Source organism: Ischnura elegans, chromosome 8 (assembly GCF_921293095.1).
Source record: "Ischnura elegans chromosome 8, ioIscEleg1.1, whole genome shotgun sequence".
Lineage (NCBI taxonomy): Eukaryota > Metazoa > Arthropoda > Insecta > Odonata > Coenagrionidae > Ischnura > Ischnura elegans.
The window spans coordinates 93944044-93970222 of record NC_060253.1 but is presented as its reverse complement, the minus strand read 5'-3'; the positions used below and the strand labels follow the sequence as shown (position 1 = coordinate 93970222).

At 40.0% G+C, this 26179-nt stretch overlaps 1 protein-coding gene across 1 annotated transcript in view; it reads right to left on the bottom strand.

The window, feature by feature from the left end:
• LOC124164457 overlaps positions 1-26179 on the bottom strand; it is a 392138-nt gene that overhangs the window by 102704 nt on the left and 263255 nt on the right. The window contains exons 7-10 of the mRNA XM_046541783.1: positions 17037-17224; positions 13061-14185; positions 4907-5326; positions 205-576 (exon numbers count right to left, since the gene is read on the bottom strand). Coding sequence (XP_046397739.1) covers positions 205-576; positions 4907-5326; positions 13061-14185; positions 17037-17224 — 2105 coding nt within the window. The remainder of the gene's footprint in view (positions 1-204; positions 577-4906; positions 5327-13060; positions 14186-17036; positions 17225-26179) is intronic.

Sequence of the window (26179 nt, the reverse complement as noted above, 5' to 3'; positions counted from 1 at the left end):
TATCTTAAGCGCACGACACCCTTCTTCTATTGCGATGCACATGAATTGTGGTATCGCGAAATTCTAGAGTTTTGATACCGCGATATCCTAGAAATGTGATATCGCGGTAGTATTGCGATAACGCGATATTCTAGAGTCGTGATGACACGATATCGATTTTGAGATATCGTCCCGGCCTACGAGTGGGACAACTTCGTCCCTCACCTTGACGTCGTCTTTGGAGGAGGAGACGGCGGACCCTGGGACTACGGCCGCCGGCCCCCCCTCTTCCCCCGCTTCGCCCTCCTCCTCCCCGCCCCTCTCCTCCGCCCCTCCGGGCACCACCGCGGCCACCTCGTCCTCGTCGTCCGAGGACTGCATCGCCATCCGCCGCGCCTTGCCGCGCCTCCGCGCCACCCGGGCCCTCGTGGGCCGCGGAGGAGGCGAGGTGGTCCTTCGAACACGCCCCTCGCCAAGGATTTCACCCACGTCCACCTCTTGCTCCGGGGAAGCCGTCGACGCTGCCGCCGGGACCACGCCGTCGCTCTCCGAATGCCTCGTCTCCTCTTCCTCCCGGTCTTCGTCCTCGGGGCAAACCTATCGACGGGCGGACGGAACACGCGGAGGATCGGTCGGTTTGAGTCTTCACGCGGCCTCGCTCGATTTATCAAAGCCATAATTTAAATGACCATATTGGTCATGACTTTAAAAGCCGAAATATACTCATATGAGAGATAATCAGCAGTCGCAGGTCGATTTAGGCTGCAGTAGCAGGCATATCTATCCCTAAATACATCAAAGTGATTGTAGGATTATATTATCCAACAAAATGACCGTGGGATTATTCTCACGATAGAATAATTTCCAATTTCGTTGGCACATAAAATCATGGTTTCGCTAGTAGTCGGCCCCGTCGTCGCGGGCGCGAGTTTGTCCCTATACCCTCCCTTCCTTTCCCAACCCTTTCCTTGGAGGCGCCATCGTGCTCTCATCGTGACGGCACCACCTATCCTTTTTCCTTCCTCATCACTTCTCCTCCTGAGACGTACGGGTGTAAAAACCTCGGACTTGATTCCCGACCATCAGGAGCGTAACTTTCGCGGGCCCGCCTTGGGTACCCGTTTCTAATGAAGGATTACATTGCGGATTGCAGATTTTGACGTGCCAACCAGACTATATAACTGATGATGTTAGATTTAATCGGCGCTTTAAGTTTCAATTATCTCACTTCCATGGATAAAATAAAGAACATGAGCATATGTGTCCCCAATAGGTGAAAGCTAACCGACAGCCACCACGGTGACCCAGTCCCTTGTCATCTATTATTCTCCGTCAAATTCGGTCAAAAATTTTCCATTGGAGTACGTGAAAAGGCGGACAAGGAGCCATTATGGATATTTCTTAATCTCGTTCTTTCACCTTTACGGGCAATCCCAAAACTTTAAGTGCGATGCGGCATTTTTTACTGATATCCGATTGCAAAAATAATTTAAAAGATTTATTTTCTCACCAAATGGAACAAAACTGGGGGGCGTCCCAAATGAAATTCGAAAAATTGAAAAAAAAAAAGGACCACCCTAATGGGCGTATACTCACTTTTTTTCAGCTTCGCGTCTCAATATTGCCACGGAAATTCATGTACACCCTTGTAATTTTCCTAGGGAATCTTAAGAAAGACTCGACGTGTTTATTCGCAGGAATTAATGCTTCACTGCCCAGGAATGTACATGGGCTTCGACAACCTTAACGACATCATACCAAATAAATATACGTTGCACACATATTTACTCTGAGGCAGAGCATTCAGAGAAATGGAGATTTCCAGGAGTGTGATCCGCGTACGCCAATTTTCGTTAGGCAAGATACAGACAAGAAAATCATATCAGTAATCACTAGATGAAGGAGCCAAGACCATTGACAGAAAAATGCTCCAGAAAAAGGGAATATTTGGAAGGGAAGTACACTTTAGAAAGGCTCACTTCATGAGGGTTGACTTGAGACTGAATATTTGAGATACGGTTTGAACTTATCCACCCTTACGGTGGCTCCGGTCTTGTACAGGACGTATCCATTTATCTCAAACGTTTCATCATACATTTATAAGATGATAAAAGATATCAGAAGTGGTTCACAAAATACTTCCCCTGTATACCTGACAATACAGATATCCTGTTTTAGTAAACCCCTACTTAAATGTATGCCTATGTTCTCTGCAATAATAATATCAATGCCCCAGTTTTCAAAATATCTCTTTTAAATTTCCATTCAAGGGTCTTTGGTGATAAAAATTTAATGGTTATCCGATTTATATAGAAATTAATAAATTTTAAACATGATAGTGGTATGAATATTCCTGTTTTCTCAATCCGCTAGGGAAGTGATTTGACCATTTTTGATCTGATTATTACAGCACTAAAAGCGATTCATCTTCTCATATTGTAATTTCCTTAATTCCAATTCGATACGCAGCAACTGATCGGTAGTTAGTTCACATGGTTAAGTGACAATAAATTGGTTAAAAGAAGGTTTTTTTACCACCTAAAATTCAACGATGGTAGAAATATCTCTAGCTCTTAAGGTTTTGATATACCAATACATTCTTTTGCAAATAATTATGCTGAATCAATTCCAACAAAAGTATCATTCAAGAATATAACGACCATAACCTACGCGTTGAGATAATTACTGATTGAAAGCATGACATGGCTATATGATGGATGGATATAAGAGAAGCAATTCCTGCCCTTACGTTAATTGAGTATAAAGCCTCATTTTAAATGCATACTTATATCACGGATTCTGACACATATTGGAACTCGGAGGTGTAATTTCAATTGTTGTTGGCGGTTTATTGTGACTGAAAACAGTCACTCAACAAAGGGGGCAGCTGAATTGGTTTAAAATTTAAATGTAATGAAATGGAAATTTGTATGCAACTGAAAGGAACTAATTTCTGTAATCATGACATACTCCCAACGCTTATCATTATTCAAGGAAATTGAAAGTAATTAAGCCATATTTTCATGTCTGCTTTCAATGAATACTGTTCGAAATTTTCAGAGAAACACAATTTGAAGCAACGTTATGCACTCCTAAAACGATATTAAAGCCGAATCTAATAGAAAATATTTGAGAGAATAAAAGTTGATAATATAGGTATCTAGAAGCATAGTCATTTCGAATCGATTTTGGCAATAAAAATACTCTTTAGCTAAATTTCTAGAGTAACTCTTCGGCTATATGGTGACACAACGAATATTTTACCAATTGGAGAGAAGTCTTAGAATTTGAAAAAGTATAATTTTTTTCTAGTGGTAAAATGAATATTAATTCACATAAGTAATGAAAATGAGTGAAATGTGTGAGTTTATAAGTATATATTTCTGCAAAATAATGAGGATGAGTCATATCGATTGAAATTATAGGAAAATATTTCTCTCTGAGAGCAATTACTACCGCGAAGTTAGTGAGGTTTTTTAGGAATAGCTACGCTCTAAGCCTAAGATTTATTTTACATTCTTATTTTTTGCAATTTTAAAACGAACCATATTTACATGGTTAATGAAATGTGGACTTATATGAGCAGATATTAAACGAATTCTCATATCAAAATATTTTCATCGTAGTCCTGATACAGGAAAGAGATGAGATCTTTCCACAAATAAGAAAAACTACAACTACCAACAAGTAACAATTCAAGAAGTGAATCGGCATTTATATGATGCCGATCAAAACGTTTTAAAATACCTATCACCTGTCTGAGTGCTGTTAAATGAGTATTTAGGCTCAGATAGCTTTGGAGTAGTGGGAACTTGCCAACTGATACTAGTGTCTTCCTCTGCGGTGCTCGTCCTTGACCTAGAACACCACCAGCGTCGAATGGAGCCAGTGGGACACAGCGCGAGCAATTATTCCATCCAATTTCGTTGCGCCGGCACGCTGATCTTAATGGAGCAATGGGTCTGGGTGAACTTTCTGCTTCCGAGGGCCGAGACAGGAGAGGGAGAATATTCAGAGCACGCCGCCTCCTTACCGAGTTCCATCGCGACCTCATGTTGTTTTGAAAGCTGAAACTAGTTCTCCCCAGTGCAATGGAAGGGGAAGGAATTTTGCATTTGAACATGGGTCGTCTTTCGCTTGCATGCAGATGGTTTCAAGAGCAAATGATTCTCCGCAACCCACTCCATTTGGAGCATACTGCACTAAAGGCCACGAATATAATGGGTTTTGACCTCATTATCTGGGGAAGTAATAATGATAACATGTATTCGTAATTACTAGAATCGAGTAGTAACTGATATAAAAGTCATGGAATCGTGAAAGTTATCTCTTCTCGTGCACATTTCTTATCTTAGATCGTAATCATATATACATGCCTACTTTTCGAAGCTGAATATTACGCATTGTTCAGTAACAGTCGGTTTATTTACAATAGAAAACATTTTCAGAAATATGGCGCAACTGTGTTTTATCCGCTACTTTACTACTCCGCGAATTATTTTTTCAACAGGAAACCTTTCAAGGTCAGTCCAAGTCTAATAAGATACAGCTACAATAAAATAAATAAATAAGATTTCAATTATTCCCTATTGATCCTCATTGCTTATGTACCCAAAGACAAAAAAAACGACGACCCTTCTTCCACGGTGTTTGAGGCTGAAACTAATATATGTAGGTCCAGGGTATCACAAACGCACAGGTGAAATCTGGATACTTCAATGGCAGACGATGCCTGAATCCCCGCCGTTACGAAGGCTATGAATTTGCGCACGCAAAATGCTTGCCAAAACTGTTGCAATTGTACATACTTCGCACTACAAATTTCTGAGTACTTGAAGACGAATACCATTCACAAAGCAAAACTTTCCGCATTTGGTATTATGATTCCACATTTCCCCGTCACTTAAGGGCGACATCCATTCGTTACCTGGTCAGCGCCGGGCTCCGCAGCGTCCGCGCTGTCCTCGTGCAGTTCAATGGAGGGCACGATGGCCCCAGCGTCTTCGTCCACGGACACCCCTTCGTCTTCGAGGGCCTCCGTGTCCACGCTGCTCCTCTGCTGGTGCTGCAGGATGAGCATCTGCCTCCGGCGGGCGGACGGCGTCGACGCGTTGTTGTTGTTGCTGCTGCTTCCGCTGGAGGCGGGGGCCGCCGTACCGCCCCCAGGGCCGCCCCCAGCGCTCAGCTCCGAGCACACACTGGCCAGGGTGCCGCTCTCCGAGTCGGAGAGGGCCAGGGTGGTGCCTCCGGGACCCGAACCAGCGCCCCCCGGACCCACCACGCCGGCTGCCGAGCACGCCGACAGCCCTCCAGCCGACGATGAGGTGGGGATCGCCGCATGGAGAACCTGCGGAGAATTAAATGGAGAATTTGATATTTTCTCGGCGAATTACTTGAATGAATTCTTACCGGGTTTCCAACCGGGTTAGGATCTACATTTTTCTGGCAGACGTTTCGTTTGAAGACTTTCCCAACATCTTCAGGACTTGATCTCTCCATCTTTCGGGTTTTCGATGCGTTTTTTTAGTCGTATCGTATCGTAATGTGTCTTAGTGCCGATATCGGCATTTTCGTCGCGTTGGTTAGCTCTCGTACCTCGCTGCTGCGATGTGATTGGCCGGATTCTCTCCAGACCGCCATAAAAGAAAAGGAGACACCATCTTCAAGGCTGATGATGCCGCTGTCAGCAGTGATCCGGTATAAATGCATATTCAATATATACCGGGGCACTACTGGCCTAGACATCCTCAGTCGTAGAAATGTTGGGAAAGTCTCCAAACGAAACGTCGCCCTACAACATGCAGACCCTAACCAGGTAGGAATCCCGAGAAGTATTCATTAGAGAAATAAATGCGTTCAGGAGCGGACTTTTAACCAAATACAGTGTATTTTACGGAGTGTATGATTGCGTTAGAGGTGTAAAATGTCGTTTGTGAGAAAAAGAAACGTATTTCTAAATATATTGACATAAAACATAAGACATCTGCAATATGAAATGAGAAAGGTTAAATGGTTGTATAATATCTCCTCATGCTTTTCCACCTTCAAAAATTAGTCACTGTGCTGCTGTGAGGGAAATGGAAGGATTTCATCGCAGGGACCAAAGCCTTGCCTCTCAACCGTAATAGCGAAACTCGCATATTAACACTTGTACACAACCATTCACGAATACAAGAAACCAAAACAGGAGTCTTTGTATGGCCTGTAATGACCCAAACTAAAGCTTCTTGGCCTATAATCCATAGGCCAAGGCCGTAGAGCTCAGTTCCCACGTTTACTGCATAAGATCTTTGGATATAATTATAAAATTGCACATTGAAGCATTGGTTTTTAATTATTTCTTTTTACTGTATTTTTTTGCAAACGCGCCTTCGGTGCCACTGTTAGATTGTTATACGTAAACCAAAGGGCCCTGGTGGTTACTTCCAACATCCCCAATAGGTAGTCCCCCTAAAAAAATTCAAAACTGAAAGAGCACATTTAGATGAGCATGTTTTCATAACACTAGTAATCGTATAATTTTGAATGCAATTTTTTAAAGCTCTCCTGATGCCTATGAAAAAACGTCTAGAATTATTTTTTTTCCAAATTCAAAATCTAACAGCCTTTAAAGACTTATAAAACTTAAATACATTGTACCGCAGAGTTTTTCAATTTCATAAAAGATAGGTACTTCAATTGGTCCTAAAATATAAAAGAATTTATCGGGATGAACCCTATGCAGGACCGCTGGAGTCATTTTTATCCCCCTCTACCCCCTCTAAGCTCTAATACGTACTTTCGAATTCGGGAATAATTTTGTTTTCAGGTAAAGATAAAAAATAAGTAATTTCTGCCTGTTACACATTAGTTGGCAACGTTCAGACATTTATCAAATTTTTACTAACGTAAATGCAACGCAAAATATTATTAATTCATTATGTGTGAAATATTATTAATTCATAAGGGGAAGAATTTAATTATGCATTCATGAAAACATTGAAAAGGCATCGTCAACTTCCTGTATCCAACATCCATTTCAGCAAAAAACATATTTTTCGTAATATATTCAACCAATCTGTCCACATCAAGAAGACAAATCATACGCCATTCTCAGTTTTACATTATCCTGATGCTATGAGCGATATTTCATTCGTCCAAAAAAAATATTATATCTCTTCTGCTCAGGGAGATTCCCCTATCGAACTGATTAATTTTCCGTAATGAGGAATAAACGAAGATCAATGGGATTTATCTTGTGTGGTGCGGAAGCAAACGATGATATTCATGACGTATCTACGACTTTTAGGAAGAGTATCACGGTAGATTAATGGCCTCGGCGAGGAAGATATGAATCAAAGAGAGATAGCAGATGAATAGAATTAACCGATCCCCAACAGTTAGTGCATTATTTAAAAAGACACACTCTCGTTCTGGCGAGATAATTTTTACCTGTGACATCAGTGATAGTGGCACCGGTCAATAGGGAAAATCACCGGTCCCTCCATTTTGATATTCATCAGTTGGAATTTTTTATCTTTATTTTTTTATCTCAAAGTGCGTATATTTCCCCATTATCTTGGTTCCCATTCGTTAACTAGATCAGCATTCCAGATAAAACATAATTTGAGAGTACCCTACGATAAGTTGAAGACGTATGCTGATGAAGAAAAAAAAATCCTTGCAAAGCGAGGTAGAGACCCGCTATAGATGGAGGGAATATGTGGAGTATCTGTCTTACGGTGGAAATATGCCAGATAGATGGAAAAAAGAGGACGAAAGTGCGGCATATGAACCACATAAAATTCTGGCTGTTTTAATACCTGTCATACTTATTCAATGATCTACTTTAATATATAATTGATGCGGATGTTGATAACCTCTAGAACCCAGGAGGACCTAGTGGCCGTCAATCTTTTTCTACTGTGTGATCTAACCTCTAAGGTACGATAATTTAAGTATCTCCTAGCAACTGCTGTCACACACCTATCAAGAAGAAGTGATGGGTTTAGGAAAAATAGCGGGAAAATGTGGAAAAATGCAATTTCCAATATCTCCGATATAGCTTCCGTTACAAATTAGACTTGAGCTACAAATGAGAGACTAAGTTCTGCTTTTTCCATACATTTTTGCTAAACGCTAAATTGCTACGAGGCAATTTTATTTGAGAATTCGAATATCTCCATTTTTTCTTTAAAAATATAAATCTAACATCACGCGCGAACTGCAAACAGCGCTTCTATCATGTTTAACTCCCTCGCTAACATCCAGCACAAGGTAGCCTGCCGTGCCCTGCGCAGAATTGCGCATCATATGATAAAAGCTTCAGATCTCTCGTCCTCGGAAGGTATTCGTGCTTATCCAGGACCGGGAGAGAAACGTAAATTATGGATTGATGGTGCTCTCTGAATATCAGCCGAAGAGAAATTTTGTACGGGATGCGAAATGATGGTTTCAACGAAGTTTTATGGCCCGTAGCCGTGGGTAACAAGCGAGAGGTATTGTAAAATGTGCCACCAAAATGCACGAAAATTTGTGCCAAAAATCCACGCCCTCTCTACTTGAGAAATAACCCTCTTTCTCTATCACTTTAGCGTGAATATTTAATTCGCCTAAATACCTAACACGTGCGAACGAAAATATAGCGGTGCGCAATCTAGTGGTGTCATGGTGCCGGAACGCACCGGAACGTCGTTCAGAACATAATTAAAAGACATTATAGAAAAATATCAATTGTCATAATATTTAAATACACTTGTATCAATTTTTTTGCCTTAAAACATCTAATGTATACATTCGTAGCCGAAACAAAAATTTTTGTAATAAAATGTAAATAATTACTAGCAATAAAATATTATAATAACTTTTAATAAAAAACACTGAGAAATATTTATTTCACTTCTAAAAAATGGTAAGAAAATTGAGTTCCAGCACTACCACTGCTAATTTTGCCATGACGTCACTGGTGCAATCGACACAGTTATCACGCAAAAATAGAAATATTGTAAAGTTTTAAGAATATAAGGTAATCTTTTGCCCTATGTACCAGAAGAAAAACCGCGAGCTCATTTATACGTTTATAGTTTATATATGTTATACTTCGAGCCTGCAGCGTGAAATACGGTAAATTTACACGACGAGCCAAGAGAAGAAAGTTCCCCTGGACTGGATGCGAACCGCGGACATTTTGATTTCCGTGCCACTATCCAGACCACTTCGCGATCCAGGTTCTTTAATTCCCTAGAAAATTGTACCGAACCTGATGGTAAAAGATGCTAGGTCATCGCAGTCCATCATGGATGGCAATCAAAGGGAAATGGGAAAACCAATGAAATATGTAAATTATTAGTCTAGTTAAAGTCTTTCTGTCAGTTGTAGTTCACCTAAGTCTTAAAAAAAATAAAGCTTAGAGGTGAAGCCAGAAAAACTTAAGGATCGACCTATCGGATATTTACCCACTCCATGAGTATATACGAAATTAAAAATGCCCAAAATTTTAGCAATTATAAGTAAAAACATCAATGCTCTTTCCTCTTCGGGTTATAAATCTATCTTCCACGCAAACAAGCTACTAGAACCAAGTAGTCAATGCATTCCTTCAAAGTCATGAGACCTTATTTCCGACAGCATTGAGCGAAAAGTTAACTGCGAACTCACGTCGCGTCGCCGCGGATACGTGCTAGGAGTCTAAGGTCCGTGATTCGATTTCCGATCCAGGGGGATTTTTTTCCATGGAATTCAATTTATATTTCTTGTCAAATTAAAGTTTCTTAAAAAAAAACTAATGCTTACAGATGAAGTAGTAAAATTTTAAGCATCAACCTATTCGATACTTAATCAGTCCATGAGTACACACAAAATTAAAAATACCATAAACACTTAGTAATTTTATTGCAAAAGGGAATGCTCTTATCTTCACCGCGGTATAAATCTGTCTCACGCTAACGAGTAACTAGACCAAAGTACACAGCGCATATCTGCCTAGTTCTTTCGTCGTGAGACCTAATTTCCGACGGCATGGAGCGGAACGTTAACTATGAACTCACGTAACCGCGGATACTGCTGGGAGTCGTGAGAATAAAAAGCGGGACCTGAATTCCTGGATCGGTGGAATGGGTTAAGCAATGGGATGTGTGAGCACCATTATTGATGACCGGCGGCTCGCGGTGCGATAAACCGTTGAGCTTGTAAATCTCGCAACTCAGCAGCCGATAGGCGAAATTACGCTCCTCGGTGTGTGTTTTTCTCTTATTCTCGGCAGCCCACTCCTAACAAAACGGATCCGGTAGACCAGAGAGAGGAATATTCGATTGCTTAACGACGGATATGTGATTTTAAGGTGCTATTCAATAATACCCAAGCCTAATTCACCCGTGCTTGGGGGAAACCCGATGAAATTTGATCAGAAGAGACAGAATGTGTGAATGAAACATTATTCTGACGCATGGTTAAATTATCTAAAGGTTGATCAACAATTGAAGCACCTTCAGACACGGCGATGACTAAACATGATTGGACTGTAATGAAACTGAGTTTTGATATCTGAGAAGGATATAAGTATACATCAATTCTATCACGCTTTATTATTCATCATCTATCCTTTTATTTAGATGCCAAACCCATCACACATTTTTATCGCTCAAGAGTTCATGCGTTTCACTTTAATGAACTACCTGCACATTTATTTTTATATTTTTTTTGAGAGGAAAAGTGGAATAATTTACTAAAATATTAATATTTCATTCCATCAAATGGGTCATTAATTATTTTCGTATTAATTTCAATTCATCGGAATATTAAATTTCCAAAATCGAAAAAAATAACAAAAGTAATGTACCTACCCATCACCTGAGCTATTACATTTGAGCAATTTACGTTCTAATAAAAAGGGCAGATTGAATGCACGGTTTGCCTAATTCGTATTTTATGGAATTATAATTTTCCCTTAAATGCACGAGTAGCGTCGATAATTCATTTTATTCCTAAATTGGCTCGGAGATGAGTTTGGACTTTTATAAATATTTTTTTAAATACTTCCTTTCTAAAAAAATGCTCAAAAGATTAGAATTCTTTTAAGCACTTACATATTGTTAGAGATAAACTCAATAATCGAAAGCAATTTATTTACTTATACTAACCATGCACTTTTATAATGATACAAGTGAAAGCAAAGTATTTAAAACGATTTCTATGAAAATTAAAGAATAAAAGTTTTAAAAATAAAAAAAAAACTTCAAAAATCGAGTCTCGAATTTTTCATTGAGCATGACTTAAAACGAGCTCTCACGAAGAAACTATTTTGACAAGAAGAACGGTGAAAGAAACCCGAAGTGAACGGGATAAAAGCCAAATGAATGCCTTGTAGTTGAACCAATATCCAAAATAGATAATTTTAACTCCACGTATCGCTGAAGATATTTGTACGTAACCCGTTACGTTTTCCGAACTCTGTGAGTGACATACACGGGAACTGACCTATTAACTTTCCTGTGGATAACGATAGGGTCAAGATAAAGCTAAACTCCAAAAAAATATCGACGTATCACGAAGTTTCGGATTGACGTGACGACACAGTGTATCCGATAATATGCAGCAACCGGGCAAGAATGACAGCCCTGTCAAAAACAGGTATGCAGTTGGGAGGAACGATAAGCTATCGGCCCCACTGCACATAATGGATTCGCGGCAACACGTGTATGGTAACTAATAAGAGGGAACACGAAAGTATGGGGGAATCTTTGAGCTTAATTTAAAAAGAGCTTTGAGCGAGTAACGACAATACGATTGAACAATCTCACCCAGTTTGAGATTAATTGTTTCAGACAATTATAATCCCACATTTCTGACCAAACTAATTATTTAATGACCTTAAAAATCTAGTCTATTGAATAAGATATCGAAAAAGAAATGTCGCAGCATCCTCCAAAAATATCCTGTACGTATATACTCCATTGCCGCGAAATGATTATTAAATTCGATATTTCGCAGCTGATAAATCATCAAGGATGATATTATAAGACTGACAAAAGCAAAAAGATAGCGAGATTCCATTTTTATATCTATATGAGAATCAATAATTAAGAAATTTGGTTGACTACCATTTATGCTGAGGTTATGATGAATTGAACAGAGCATCGGGGTAATTTGACTTACATTTGCGCTGAAATATGCCCACACACATACGTTTTTGTTGAGACACCCCGTGATGGAACGATTGTTACCTATAGGTGAAGCCTGAATCACACAATCATTTTTTTCGTCGCGAAAGTGATCACTATCGCGATCACTTTTCCCGTCGCGAAAAGCGATCGCTCTAGTGATCATTTTTCTGAATCACACGGTCACTCCCGCCGTCGCTTTTCGCATCATTTCCGATATCACAGCTCGTTGTCATAGGACCCGCATCACGAAAATATATAGCGTGTTTGTTTATCTATGTCGTTCCCACAATTGTCAAACGCTGCGCTGCAATCACACCATACGGTCATGCGTTCTGACTGGCTGATATGGGGGTTTAGGGACGGTTTTAGCGACGGAAAAAGCGACCGGACGAGTGATGAAAAATAGCGATGGGAATCCTCATCGCGATCGCGAGAAACAATTGCCAGCGACGATCATTTTGCGAGTGATCACTCTAGTGATCGCGATAGTGATCACTTTCGCGACGAAAAAAAATGATCGTGTGATTCAGGCTTAAAGAAAGGAAGGCACACTAACTTAAATAGAGACCATCAAATTTTACGCCTCGACAAGGTTTCACCCGTGAGGTACGAAGTGGTTGAAAGTATTGACAACCTAGCTCGTTAGAAATATGCCACAAATCGGGGAAAACCATAGACCTTGATATTCAAGGTCTATGGGGAAAACAGATGAGTATTACCTTTCATTTTCAACAGAATTCATTAGTTAAGCCGAAAATTCCACAAATAAAAAAGGAAAAAACAAATCCATTTACGGTAATATTTGAGGACGTTTACTAATCTTTTTTCTATTAGAAATAACAGATTGGTTTTTCTTTTCTGTTAAATATACTTCATTTCATTTAATCAGTAATGAAGTTAATTTTATACCACATTGGGATAAAGAGATCGATATAACTTACAGTGGCCTGAGACTCGTTCCAAATGCTGTCGCTGTGATCTCTTCCATCCCCAGTCAAGGAATCCATGGATGCGAACGGCGAAGTCTTCTTGCCCAGGCCCAGCAACTGCTGTTGGCCACCTCCCCCGTGCCCCAACCCCGCCCTGCTCGCCTCTGCCTCCCGCAATATCTCGTCCAGATCTTCGTCTACCTCCTCTTCTTCATCTTCATCGCCCCGGGCCACCGCCCTCAGCTCCGGCTCGCTGCCACCCACCGAGGACCCGGTGAGGGAGGCCGGGCCCGGGGCGAAGCTGCCCCCCGACCCTCTCTTGCCCCCCGCACCTTGCTCCACCAACGCCTTCCCACCCCCCTTATCCTTCGGCGGCTCCGATGACGTCACTGGAGCCGCCGCGTCCTCCAGCGACAGGCTACGCTTGCGGAAGAAACCGCTGACCACCAGATTTTCGTGGAACTCGTCCTCCTCCAGGGTCATTGTAGAGTCTGCATCGGACGGTGCCTGCACCAGAGGGTGGTGAGCCCTCCTCACCGCCCCCCCTGGTGATGCAGCGTTGGCCAGGGCCGGGTGGGAACAGGTAGAGCGGCTGGGGACTGTCCTGGGAAAGGTTGAGCTGTTTGAAAGTCCGCAAGGCGCCGAGGCTGACGTGTAGGCGGACCTGGGCTGCGGCTTCGGGCAGGGCGGAGAGTACAAGGGTGTCGGAGGGGCCTCGGCGGAGGTCGGGGTGGTCACCGACCCTTCCCCCGCGATCCCCTGACCCCTCCTGACCTCTCCCTCGCTCATCGTCTTGTGGAGGGACGCCCTGGGACCCCGGGCACCGCCAGGGGCCAGTGTCCCAGAGCTTCCCCCCTGCGGCTCGAAGTCGATGAGGATTTCCCTGCTGCCGCTTCCGAGGCGCCTTCGACCCTCGACGCCCTCGCCTTCGGAGGCAGCCCTGTGGAGGGGTTCGTGGGGCGATGGGGGTGGAGGTGGAGTCTGCGGCTGCGCTATCTGCTGCTGCATGGCAGTGGTGGAGGCGGGGGGTGGGACGTGTCTGGGGGCCGGCTGAGGGAAGTGGCCCGCCTCAGAGAGGCTCTTGGTCAGCCGGCGGGGGAGGCCGTTGGTCTGCGCTCCCTGGGATACCATCTCGACCTGCGACCGGAAAAATTATTCATATGTATACCTTGAAAAGAAACTTGATAGTACAAATTGCCAAGGATGACCCCAAAAATATTTCGTAGATTCATGAAACTTTCTTTTAATTTGAATACCTGCTACAAGCTACTTTGATAACGTATATAATGACATATGTTCTCTACTACAAATTTGAAGGTAAATCCTGGTAAATAGTAGGTAAGCTTTACTGCACATAAATGCATAAAATTATCTGCCGTACGTGAATGTTTTGCCTCGCTGACTCGACTGGTATGAAGGGGAATTGGATTACCATGGGCTTCGTTCTATTACCTTTTTACATATCTTGGGGTACTACAACAAATCTATCGTAAATTACAATGGCGATTATGAAAATAATTTCCTAAAATTATTTTTAAAGTTTTTTTTATAAAACACAGAAGAATAAATGGCGATTATAGATCTTTTTAGCATCAATATTTAGGTGATTATAATAAAATCTATCTACACATTTAGAGAATGGTAGAATAAAATTTCTAGGATTTTATAGATATACTTAAAAATACTCCTGGCATCAGAGTTATTAGGTATATACTTGTGGAATAAATCAGAGGAAGATTTAAGTAATCAGAATTAATACCTACATAAAATTGCTGAAGGTAGTTACAATCACGAAACAATTGTTCCCGAGTTCAATCAAGAGACTAATGAAGAAAAATATTTCACAAAAAAACAAAATACGTGGTAAAGAAATGGCAAAAACAAATTACGAGAAATAAAATATTTAGCAGTGGACGTTTGGAAATGATAACTTCATTTTAGATGTCAGGGCCTTAAATATGGCTCGGTCTAAGGTTATAACCCTAGTCACTTAAACAATTAATCTGTGGTATAATCGGATTGATGGTCTAATTGCTTGAAACGATGAACCTCGTGCCGTATAAATACTCTTAGAATAGAAGTTTTTACTGCCATTTTAAGTGCCTCAAAGTGAATAAAAAATGCCATATATCTCAAAATCCACAGAAAAATTATTATTAATATACTTCTATGTATGTCCCTCCTTCTAGCATGTCAATCCAAGGCAGAATGCTAGTTCCCGCTATAAAAACTAACCATAGCAGGATGAAGATTCGATAATTCTAATAGCTGCAAGGGATAGTAAACGGAAGTAAACGGCCCTGATGAAATGGAAATGAGGCATGCCAAGGAAGGAATGTTTCCTCACACATAATGAGACCACATCCAGTAACCAAGTGTATCGGACTCAGTTCGTAGCTGTGAAGCTGGCTTACATCATCATCAACAGGTGGTGGAGAAAGCGGAAATTCCATGCTGTGCGGAGACAAAGCCTAAAATTGGGTAACCTTTGCAGTTGAAGGAGTATAAGGGATTCTGAAACAGATTAAACTCACGCAAAGTGCATAGATGTCCCTAAACCAGCTTTTTATTGCACGGATAAACTAGAAATTTATAAATAATCTGTTAAAATATCAATTGCGATGCAACACAAACTAAAAATATTGCATCAAATGCATGGAATTTTGCACTAATGAGTTGGATCAACCTATCTCCTCCCTCTGTAGCTATGTATGGCATATATGGCTACACATTACCGCGCTGTGCGAATTAGGCTCTTGATAATAAATTGCGCAATTTTGTTTTCAAACTGTATTTTAATATGGAAACCTACTGTCTGTAAAAAAATATGTAACTATAATTGGATTAAAAATAAAAGAATATTGAAATTATGTTTTTAACTTTCCTTCATCTAAAAACTATGCTTTCCCTGAATTCTATTTCTGCTGGTAGAAAATAGATAACGTTAGATTTTGGCACGTTACCTCCCAGCGTAGCCATGTGGCCAAAGGTCATTCTGAGAAAACTGTTTGATGAATGCATCACCAAAATATTTAGATGGAATACGAAAGATGACGGTAGATTCGGAACACCTAAATATCTCCAAATCGCAAGCAGACATTTTTCTGAGCAAAAATGGTTTGCACAGATTGTTCAGCCCACGGTCTTAGAAAAAGAGAAGGTCTGGAAACCTTTCGCCCAAGCATGGTCACTTAATGAAGTCGCTTCCCGTGGAGGTCGGTAGAGGTGCCACCTTATCTGGAGGGCAAGTTCCCTGTGTATTTATATACGCAACTTATTCACAGGGAATCGTTCGTTGCCAGGCGCTTAGTTTTTCACGATCCTTGGGGACTCTAAAAAATGAAACCTCTTAAATCCCGTGGCCATAGCCTACGGTGTAAGGTGATACCACACACGTCTACGGCATTTTCCTTTTTTCAGCATATCTGCTATATATATCCACGAAAAATTGGGGTATACCATATAGGAAATAATGCCGAAAACTAATATAGAAGAAAAAATGAAAATAAAATCTAAATAAATTGCAAACATGAACATTTCCACTCGCCAGAAGCACACGATTGACGATCAGTAAATGGTAATGCTTGCTAATGCTTGCCCTTCAGAACACGTGGCGCTGCACCGACAAGCTTGCGGCTGATTTGGGAAACGACTTCAATAAAAGACCATGGGCTCCAATGGGTAGGGATATGGAGCTTCTTTGGGATGATTCAGCCTATAAACTTTCCAGAAACCGGATTCTGCAGCCGCATTTGTCGTTTTAATTGCAACAATTTCAGAACAGAACAGAATGTCCTCCTACCTGAAGACGAAAGCAGGATGACTTTTTAAACTGTTGTCAATAAAAAGCAACGAACGCTGCTAGAAAACCAGGAATTTTGCAGTTATCATGAGCATCGCCACGGAAACCTACACATGAGCTTTCCAAAAAATTGACCTCCATTCACCCTCAACCGCATGTTACTCAGAAGGGTGCAAAGATTCTTACCCTGTGGACGGTGCGTGGGCTGAGAGATAGGGCGGACTGGTGTTGGTGTTGCGGGTGGTGCCTTTGATGGTGTGGCTGGTGTCTCCTAGGAACAGTAAACCTCCCCTCGGCCACCACAGCCGCAAATGCCGCCTTCCACATGTCCGTCTGCGTAGCCTGCGTCTTCATTGTGGCTCGCTTCATTTTTTCTGAAAGTTCAAAAACGCATTACTTAATTCATCTAAGACAATAAATCGAATGAGTCAAGAAATATATTAAAAATTGCATTTAAAACATTAATTCATAAAATAACCATAGGGAGGTATGGCTACTACAGGGAGGGGCAGCATAACCTCCTTTTTTGTGTGGGAATCGGGTTGGTGTGGTGGTTAATGTTTGCTTCCCACCCAGCGGGCTCGGGTTCAAATCCCGGCAGAGGCAGACAATTTTTGAAGATTGCCCGATCCCAGCTTGAGTTTAAAGTATACCGGGACTAGCCGCGGTGATAACTTTTACGGGAGTCACCCGCAATGCACAATCGTGCGAAAGATCCACAGAGAAAAAATCATTCGCCTTGACCGGGATTCGAACCCGGATCCCCCGATTTCCGGTAAGTTATCACCGCGGATAGTCCCGGTATACTTTAAACTAGTCTAGAGCGAACACCTCCCTGTGTTCTATGTCCGGGCCTGCTCTCCGGCTGTGGCGCTGTGCGCACGATGTGGACTGCTTGTGGCATCATATGCTCAGCAGTCCTGCAACATCTTGTCTGGTAGTGTCCGAAAATTCCTCAGGGAAGAATGACGCCTCGATAGCTTAACTGGCTAAAGCACTCTTTCTAATCAATTTTGATTGAACAACAACTTTTATTTTGCTTTGTTTTGATTGGCAAGATCACGTAAGTAAATATAGAGACATCAAAATTTGTTACAGATATAATATTCATAAGACATCGATATGCCAAATACATGCTCACTTCCATCAAATGGTTGATCATCAACTTAAGAGACCCAAAAAAGGTCCTTTCAAAAGATCTATTTTCGCGACGTATTTCTCACCTATTGCTTTGATGTCTACCTTCCTATCATCATGATTTATTTCAGAAACAAATAAAATATGGTATGAACACGGTTTCGCAAACGTTTCAGTGAATTATGAATTTCTTACTCTTAGATAAGTGCGTAACCACTAACCATACCTCAGGGTAGGGCAGCGTAACTTCCTTTTTTTAAATAAATAAAACGCATTGTGTGAATCAGAAAATTTTTATTTGGTTTTTACCATGTAGGTGCATATTTTTGGTGTAAATTTTTTGTTTTAAATAGTCTTAAAGATCAAATCATGTAGATAACATCCTCCATTCTTGATACCCGAATTCTGGGGCTTGTTATGGCCTTTTCAAGCACTACGATATTTTACGGATATTTTTTTATATTCGAGATGTTGGTGAATGTTGACAAAGGTATATTACATATGCCCTTCGGCTTTCCAGATGATAACGTAAGTTTTAGACGAGTAATCTATAACGAGAAAGAAATAATATCCTGAAACAATAAAAATGAAAAATATTATATTAGAAAAAGAACTGCTCGAGAAAGAGCAATACGTCCTCTAAATACAGAATCAGTAGAAGTCGCCAGCAAATGCAGCAGCAAATGGGTAACCCGCAAAACATACCCTCCATTCCTATTTTATTTTTTTATTCAGGGGTGCATAATCTACTAAAGGCGTACGTCCTGTAACTTCCTTAAATTTCCACAAAATTTCAAAAAAAGTTTGAAATAATAATTAGAAATGCAAGTGGTTTATAACCGGTTCACACTTAAAAACAGGCGAGAGAGTAAATGCCAGTGAATGCCGATAAAATGTGTGTGAAATCGGTTTTGCTGCCTTTTTATTTTGACTTGCAATAGACCAGTTAACGAAATATATGTAAAAAAAATTCGCTGTCGGTTAATGTGACTTCTACGTCTGCGATCCCCATCTGTGCGCCCGGAAGAGAAAATTAATGCATGCGCACCGGGCGTCTTCAAAGGAGTTAAATCAATGGAAATGGGAAAACACTGCTCTCCACTATAAGCGGCATCTTCCCCCGTTAGGTTATAGCCTTAAGAAACACATTTTAATTATAAATTACATGAATAATATTGACGTCTTTTTAAAACTAGTTTCAATATGGACGTAGGTTCTGAAAATATGATGGTGGATCTAGGAATTTTGACGTCGATGGCAATGTTTCAGCAAACATAATTACTTTCACCAGGATTTACTCCATTCTTTGAAGAATTCAATCATAAAATTATTTCGACCAAAGTTTCTATTAGGAGCCGTTTAAAAATATGTTTACAAAATAATGAAATAAACAAATATAATTAACAGATACATTAACAGAATAACGGCCGGTATTATTTAATGATTGAATAGTAAACAGTCTAGAAATTAGCCCTGATTTGGAAAATAGATTTGCCTTTCCCTTTGCTTTGCTCGCAAATTACACCTAAGAACTGGACCAATACTACGTACGTAACTGAAACAATAATCATAATTGCAAATGTTTTATGAGTACATATTTCACAATAGGCGAAAGAGTAAGATACGGTGAATGTCATTCAAATTTAAGAGAAAGCAAGCCATTTTTCTGTCATAATTTTACTTGCACTGACTAAGGCTTATACGTAATACATATTTAAAAATGGGTGATAAAGTAAATACCGGAGAATGGGATGCAAATTTACGTGTAAGCCACTTTCTGGGTTAGCCGAAGCTGCCTATAATATGTGCCCTTAAGCTTTCCACAAGATAGCGTAAGGTGTTTGAGGAGTTATTCATAACGAGAAAGAAAAAAATATCCGGAAACAATTAAAATGAACAATATTAAGATATTACAGTTATAATCAATGTGTAGTTATTGACTTTTTGTAACATATTACATATGATTTTTTATATTATTTAATTTATATATAGATATTACGATATTTTTCTATATAATTCGTATATTAAAAAAAGAACTGTTCGAGTATAAGCTGCTTTGTTATTTTTCAATTGCGCTAGACCAGTTAACGGCAATATTTGAAAAAAAAAGAAATTCACTGTCTGTTAATGTGGCTGTTTTCACGTCTACTATTCCCAGCTGTGCACCCGGAAGAAAAGATAAAATGCACGCGCGCCGGACGCCGAGCGCCTGAACTCCGGCTCTTCGGAGCAGTTAAATCAATGGAAATGGGATAACACTATAAAATAAACGAGATTTTTGAATATTTTTTTCTTATCATGCATGAATTTCTGTTTCGTATCTGTTCTCAGTTTACTTATTTTTTCCAATTCGCATTGTAATTTGTCTTGAGGTATCCCAATACAGGTAATGCCTAAAAGAGATTCCTAATTTATCCTTATTATTTTTGAAATGTAAAATGCACTTGTATTGTAAATTCCACTGATAAAGAAATTTATAATTATTTAAAAACAGTCAAGAGAGTAAATACAGGTGACTTCCATGCAAATTCAAGAAAAAACCAATTTATTGGCTTTTAATTTATAACTTGACTCTACTATAGAAAATTGTATGCAGATTTCACAGCATTCGTGCCCAAAGATAATCCTCATTACTAACTTGGTGTTAGTACTCTGAATAATAGTTTATAAAATTCACCTACAAATATTTAAAAAAATATATGGGATTAAACAACATATTTTTATCTTCTCATGCATTTATTTATGTTTCGTATGTGGTCTCAGTTTATTCATTTTTGCAACGTATAGCCATTTGCCTTGATGTATCCCAATACTGGCAATGCCTAAAAGGGATTCCTAATTTATCCTTGTAATTTTGAAATGTAAAATATGCTTGCAACTTGATTCCATAATGAAACATAATCAGAAGTCAAATCTAAGAACTACAAGCATACCCTCAACTGCAGAAGTACCTATTAGCTAAATGAATACAACTCAAGGGAAATTTTAGTGACTTTTATTAATAATATAAATGTAATTTTGCACACCAATTCCGCTGAACATAATCTTGTCTTTCACCAGATTAAAGAAATTGGAATACGACTTGATAGTGTATCATTATGGTTATAAGAAATAATTTATTATGCCGCTCACATATCTCACTTACTTTCTAAGAGATCATTTACCAATAGGCGAGAGAGCAAATACGAGTGAAGACCATGCACGTTTGAGTGAAACCCATTTTCCTGCCTTTTCATTTTGACTCACGGTAGACCAGTTAACGGCAATATTTGAAAAAAAAAAAGAAATTCACTGCCCGTTAATGTGGCTGCTTCCACGTCTACGATCACCACCTGTGCACCCCGGAAGAGAATATTAAGTGCACGCGCGTCGGACGACCAGCGCCTGAACTCGGCCTCTTGAAAGCAGTTAAATCATCGGAAATGTGGAAACACTGAACTACTCTCTAAACGGCGTCCTCCTCCCTTGTCGACCGACCAACCACTCGGCGTGATAGCACGTCCCTTCATCGCACACTTTTATTCTTCCGCTCTCCACCTGCCCCGGAGGCCTATCAGCAAAAATCGATCTTGAAAACTTCCTCGGAGAGAGCGCGTTTCGTTTCGCTTTTTTTCGCTCTTTCCTCCCTTTCTCCTCCGGAAGATGGGGCGCGAGGGGTTAATCGGGGAAAATGGTCGGTAGAGGGAACAAAAGACGGCTATGGGCCGGTTGAATGATTGATGGGCTTCGCGCCGTCAATCCACCGGCGAGCGAGAGAGGTGAGGTGGATGTCCTATAGACGATAGAGTAAAAGGTTGGAAAGGGATGAAAAAATTAACGAAACACTTAAAAAAATATATATCTACAGGCCGCGAGCGTAAAAATTACCGGTAGAAGGCCGATACAGCATTTTTTATTCTACCCATAAAAAGCCTTTATTTATCCTATTTTTTGTGACTGCCCGCGTTCATCTCCATGTACTGCCCCGCGAAACCGATATGAGGAAATTGCTGCCACGTGTACGCGGGTGTTTTGCATGCCAGAGTCCAATGCAAAATGTGAAGATTAAAAGATGAGGGTGACAACGTTTATAACTTCATCATTTGGCTTCCTCTGCGTTTTCAAAATCAGAGCGATGATATTATTTGCGTGATTTCATATTGGTGTCCAGATAAAAAAAATATTGGTAACGATTTTTTATGCATGTACTTGATTGATTCGAAGGAAAAAAAACCTGGATATCAATGAAACGTTTTATTCGAATTAAAGAGTTCGATTTCCTGAAATGTTTAATCGGAACCGAAATGTGGCTCAAAGAAATCGATGAAGCATCCTCACTCACAGGAAGGGTCACAGAGCATGCATCTTTCAGAGTTGAATGGATAGGAGAAAATGTTTACCAAAGCTTTGCTTACATGAATTTGTCTTGCTTGGGACAACTGCGACATTTCGCCTTTCCTTTTATGCTCTAACACAAACACAAACGCTACTCTCAAAAGCCCCTAGGTGACACTTTGACAGCAGAAAAAGTGATTTAAGGTCAAATTAAAATCCAATGACGCACCAGGAAAGATCGGGAGCAGCTTGAAATGTAATCCCTATGCGATAAAAAAAACCAAGCGCGGATACTAAATTTGGTCTTGCCTTCAAATATGGAATTTTTCATCCTTATTCAGGGTGATTAAATTAATTTGATGAAGGAAGACCACCGCATATAATGGACGATTTTTAGTATTGATCTGAATACAAGGTGAAGGATTCGCTGAAAAATTCGAGTAAAAGCGATTGAACCCAAATCGTTTCCTTACTAACTAGCTTGCAGTTGTTGTTCCAGCTACATAATATATAATATTTTCCCTTAAATTTCTTTAAAAGGAAGTATTCGCCACTGATATCCTTTTTAGAAAATTCTACGAGAAAGAAGCGATAGTTCGTCGATTTTCTCAAAAGTCTGATACGTATTACTTCAGTATTTCTCGAGGAATATCCGTGGCCATTCGGAATTATTCAATGTACAGTGTAAGATCTACTTTATTTCCACTGTACGAAGCTCAAATTACTTTCAATTGAAGCCGAAATAAAACTATCGGAGGACTTTGGCAAATGAATAAAATCGTGGGTTAGCATAACGGCCTAAGGATGAAAAAATGAAGCAGTTCAAGTTATGAGTACTCGTCAAAGATATTCGGGAAGAAATACAATGTAGATATCGGAGCATCAAATAATTGAGATGATCATCGATGCACCGGCGTAACACATCGTCCTGGGGATTAGCTTGATTTTTGGGAGACCATCTCTCAAAAACTGTTTTGAGAGACGCCAGGATACATACAATATTTGGCTATTCACGTCGCATTTTAAATTCTGCGTATAGAGAGCGCTTATTAGTTCAAAGCATATGCATTTAGTTTCAAAGCCGTTAGAATCGAAGGCTAGGGGAAATTGGGCCCATCATGGTTCTATCAAAGGCTTTGAGTATTAGGTTCCGCGATACAGAGCAGTGAAAATATAACTGACTACGTTTTTATAATAATTGTTTCATTTGGTTCGTTTTCTTAGGCACACATCGTAAACATTGAAATGATTGAAAACGTTACTTAAGGATGGTTCTACTGAGCTAATTTAAATTTTCACGAGTTTCACGAAAATATAAAATTGATCCTCATGGAAATATTTACTTGGGAGTTCAAAGGCTCTACCCTCATGATAGTAACTTAATTAAATCTAATGATATACGTGAATTGTGAAAGTTATCGGATGAAATCCCTTAACAGCTGTCTCTGGAGTAGGAAATACAATAGGGCAACTCGGGGAAGGGCACAATTTTAGAATTCACCCATTACATGAGAAATATATTGAATTGCAAAGAGTGGGATTATAAGTGAAAGGTAGATAAGTGGTGCCATTAGTTAATATTATATATCAATATCAACGCCATTTTTAACACCCAAAATTATCCTTGCTCTTTGAATAAACAAGAGGAATAAAGACGATAAGTACTTATGCCATCCAGTTCTGTAGGCAGTGGTAAATAAGGACGACACGTATTGAAGAATTGTCACGCTTTGAATTATATTCAAAAATTTCTAATAACATCTAAAGAAGTCAAACAAATACCGTGTGAATTCGCTCCGCAAAGTTCCAGCCTGCGGAAAGGTTCCTACAGAGAAGTAATTAAAAGCGAGAGCAGTCACAGATATCAGCGGCTTAACAGAGAGATAAATGAAGAGGGAGTGTTTAAAGTCTGGATACATGGACGACTCCATGCCTTCTCTTTCCAATTAGGCACCAGTGATCTCACACACATATCCCACCACCCAAGAGACACCGCGTGCGAACAATGTGCTCAAAGGTTTTAACGTTGAAGAGAGATTATCGCCGTGATTATTTTCACCTCGGAAACCGAGACGTAGAAGGGGATTTGGGACGGAAAGGATGGATCGAACGGAATACCCTCGTGAACCACTGTTTCCGCAGATAATTACTCGCAGGAGGAAAAGTAATCCTCACGAATCACACAGTCCTCTACCACAAGGACTTGAAACCGATACCGCAATACCAGTGCATTTCACATTTCTATCCGTTGTATCATATGTTAAGGCAGGTATCTTCAACCATTTTTAGTGCAAGGACCAAAAATCGATTTCGCATCTTCCGGAGGGCCAGAATGCTCCACGTTACTCTACAAACACATCAATAAAATTAAAAAAAACATAATTTCAAAGTACAATAATCTGTACCTATTGGTTAAAAAGTTCAATCAATCAATACGATTTTTGACATTATTTATTCTTGACGATTGTGTCGATATTTGGTTCGCGATACAATATTTTCTCTAGCCTCTAGGGCCCGCCGGCCGCATGCGACCCTCGTATAAAGGCCTGTTAACACGATATATTAACACGTACGAGTTAATATCATCTCCATTATTTCGTAGCTATCGCGTCGGTTTTTTGTTGATGACAACAGTTTCTCTGGCACTGCTGCCAGCGTCTTCAGGTCGAAGATGAACATTTTTGAATCTATCAAGTAATATTTGCTAAGAGGTTGAAAAACACATTTCAGTGGTTGCTCCGAAATGTGTCAGATTCCTCCGTTTCTCATTTCCATCTTCGATTCTCCACTTTGTTCACATTCCAAGCCCTCTCTTTACTGACTCTCGGTGCTAGCTATTCTTTCGGCCTTCGAATCCGTTCCCCTAATCCCTGGCCCCAAACATCCACTATCCGATATCACCTTTCCTCGCCGCATTTAGGAGAAAAGACGACTATCGCGCCACATCTGAGTATGGGATAACTATCGTAAAAAGACCTCGGGTGTGACGTGCGAGTCGGAAAACTCTAGGTTCTTCGGAATGTGAGCACTTCAAGATAAATGAGGTATGTAGAATGCAGAATTATTTTCTATCTCTTTTACGGTACGAGAGATGAAGAAAGGAGAAGAGAGCGTGAATGAGAGGTGTTAGTGTTCTGGGCAATTAACTTTCCGCCATGGTCGTTGAAAATGAGTGCCTCAATTTCATCTGTTGTTATGGTTGGCCAAATGCGACGAACTCTCACTTTCCGTGTTTACAGTTTTTCACGCCCACTGCCATAACGGGAAGTAGGCAGCGTATTCCGTCAGAAGCTGCCATTAGATTTGAATGTCCATACATTCCATAACATTCTTGTCGAGTACCTATTACAAAACATAAGGAAACGTGGTTCCTCGGTAAATTTGAAGAACGATCATGAAACTAATGTGATAGTGTCCATAATTTTACAAATGAAGCAAACAATGAAGAAATTTTATAAAGTTAGCCAGATTAAACGATGGAAAATTTCTATAAAAAGAATTTTGTCAGGATGTAAGAAGATAAAAAATTGTCCATGCTTGTCATTAATTATGAATTATACTATTTGAGGTTTATCCGAAGGTTTTCCAGAAACAACTGGATAATATATGGTACATGAAATCAGGCTGAAGCATGAATGAAACTAAAATTATTTTTTCTCTGGTAGGAAATATTGGCTAAACATATTTTGGCATAGAATGAAAGCAGAACTAACTAATTATAATATTATGCGTAACTTGCTCTTAGATTCAAAGTGCAATATCTTCGTCTAAGTATCAATAAATAAACCGGAAAACATTTTCCTGGCAATTAAAAAAAAAATTTTCGCCAGAAGTGCACGAAAGGAAAGATACCGGATTAACTACATTAATTAAAGGTA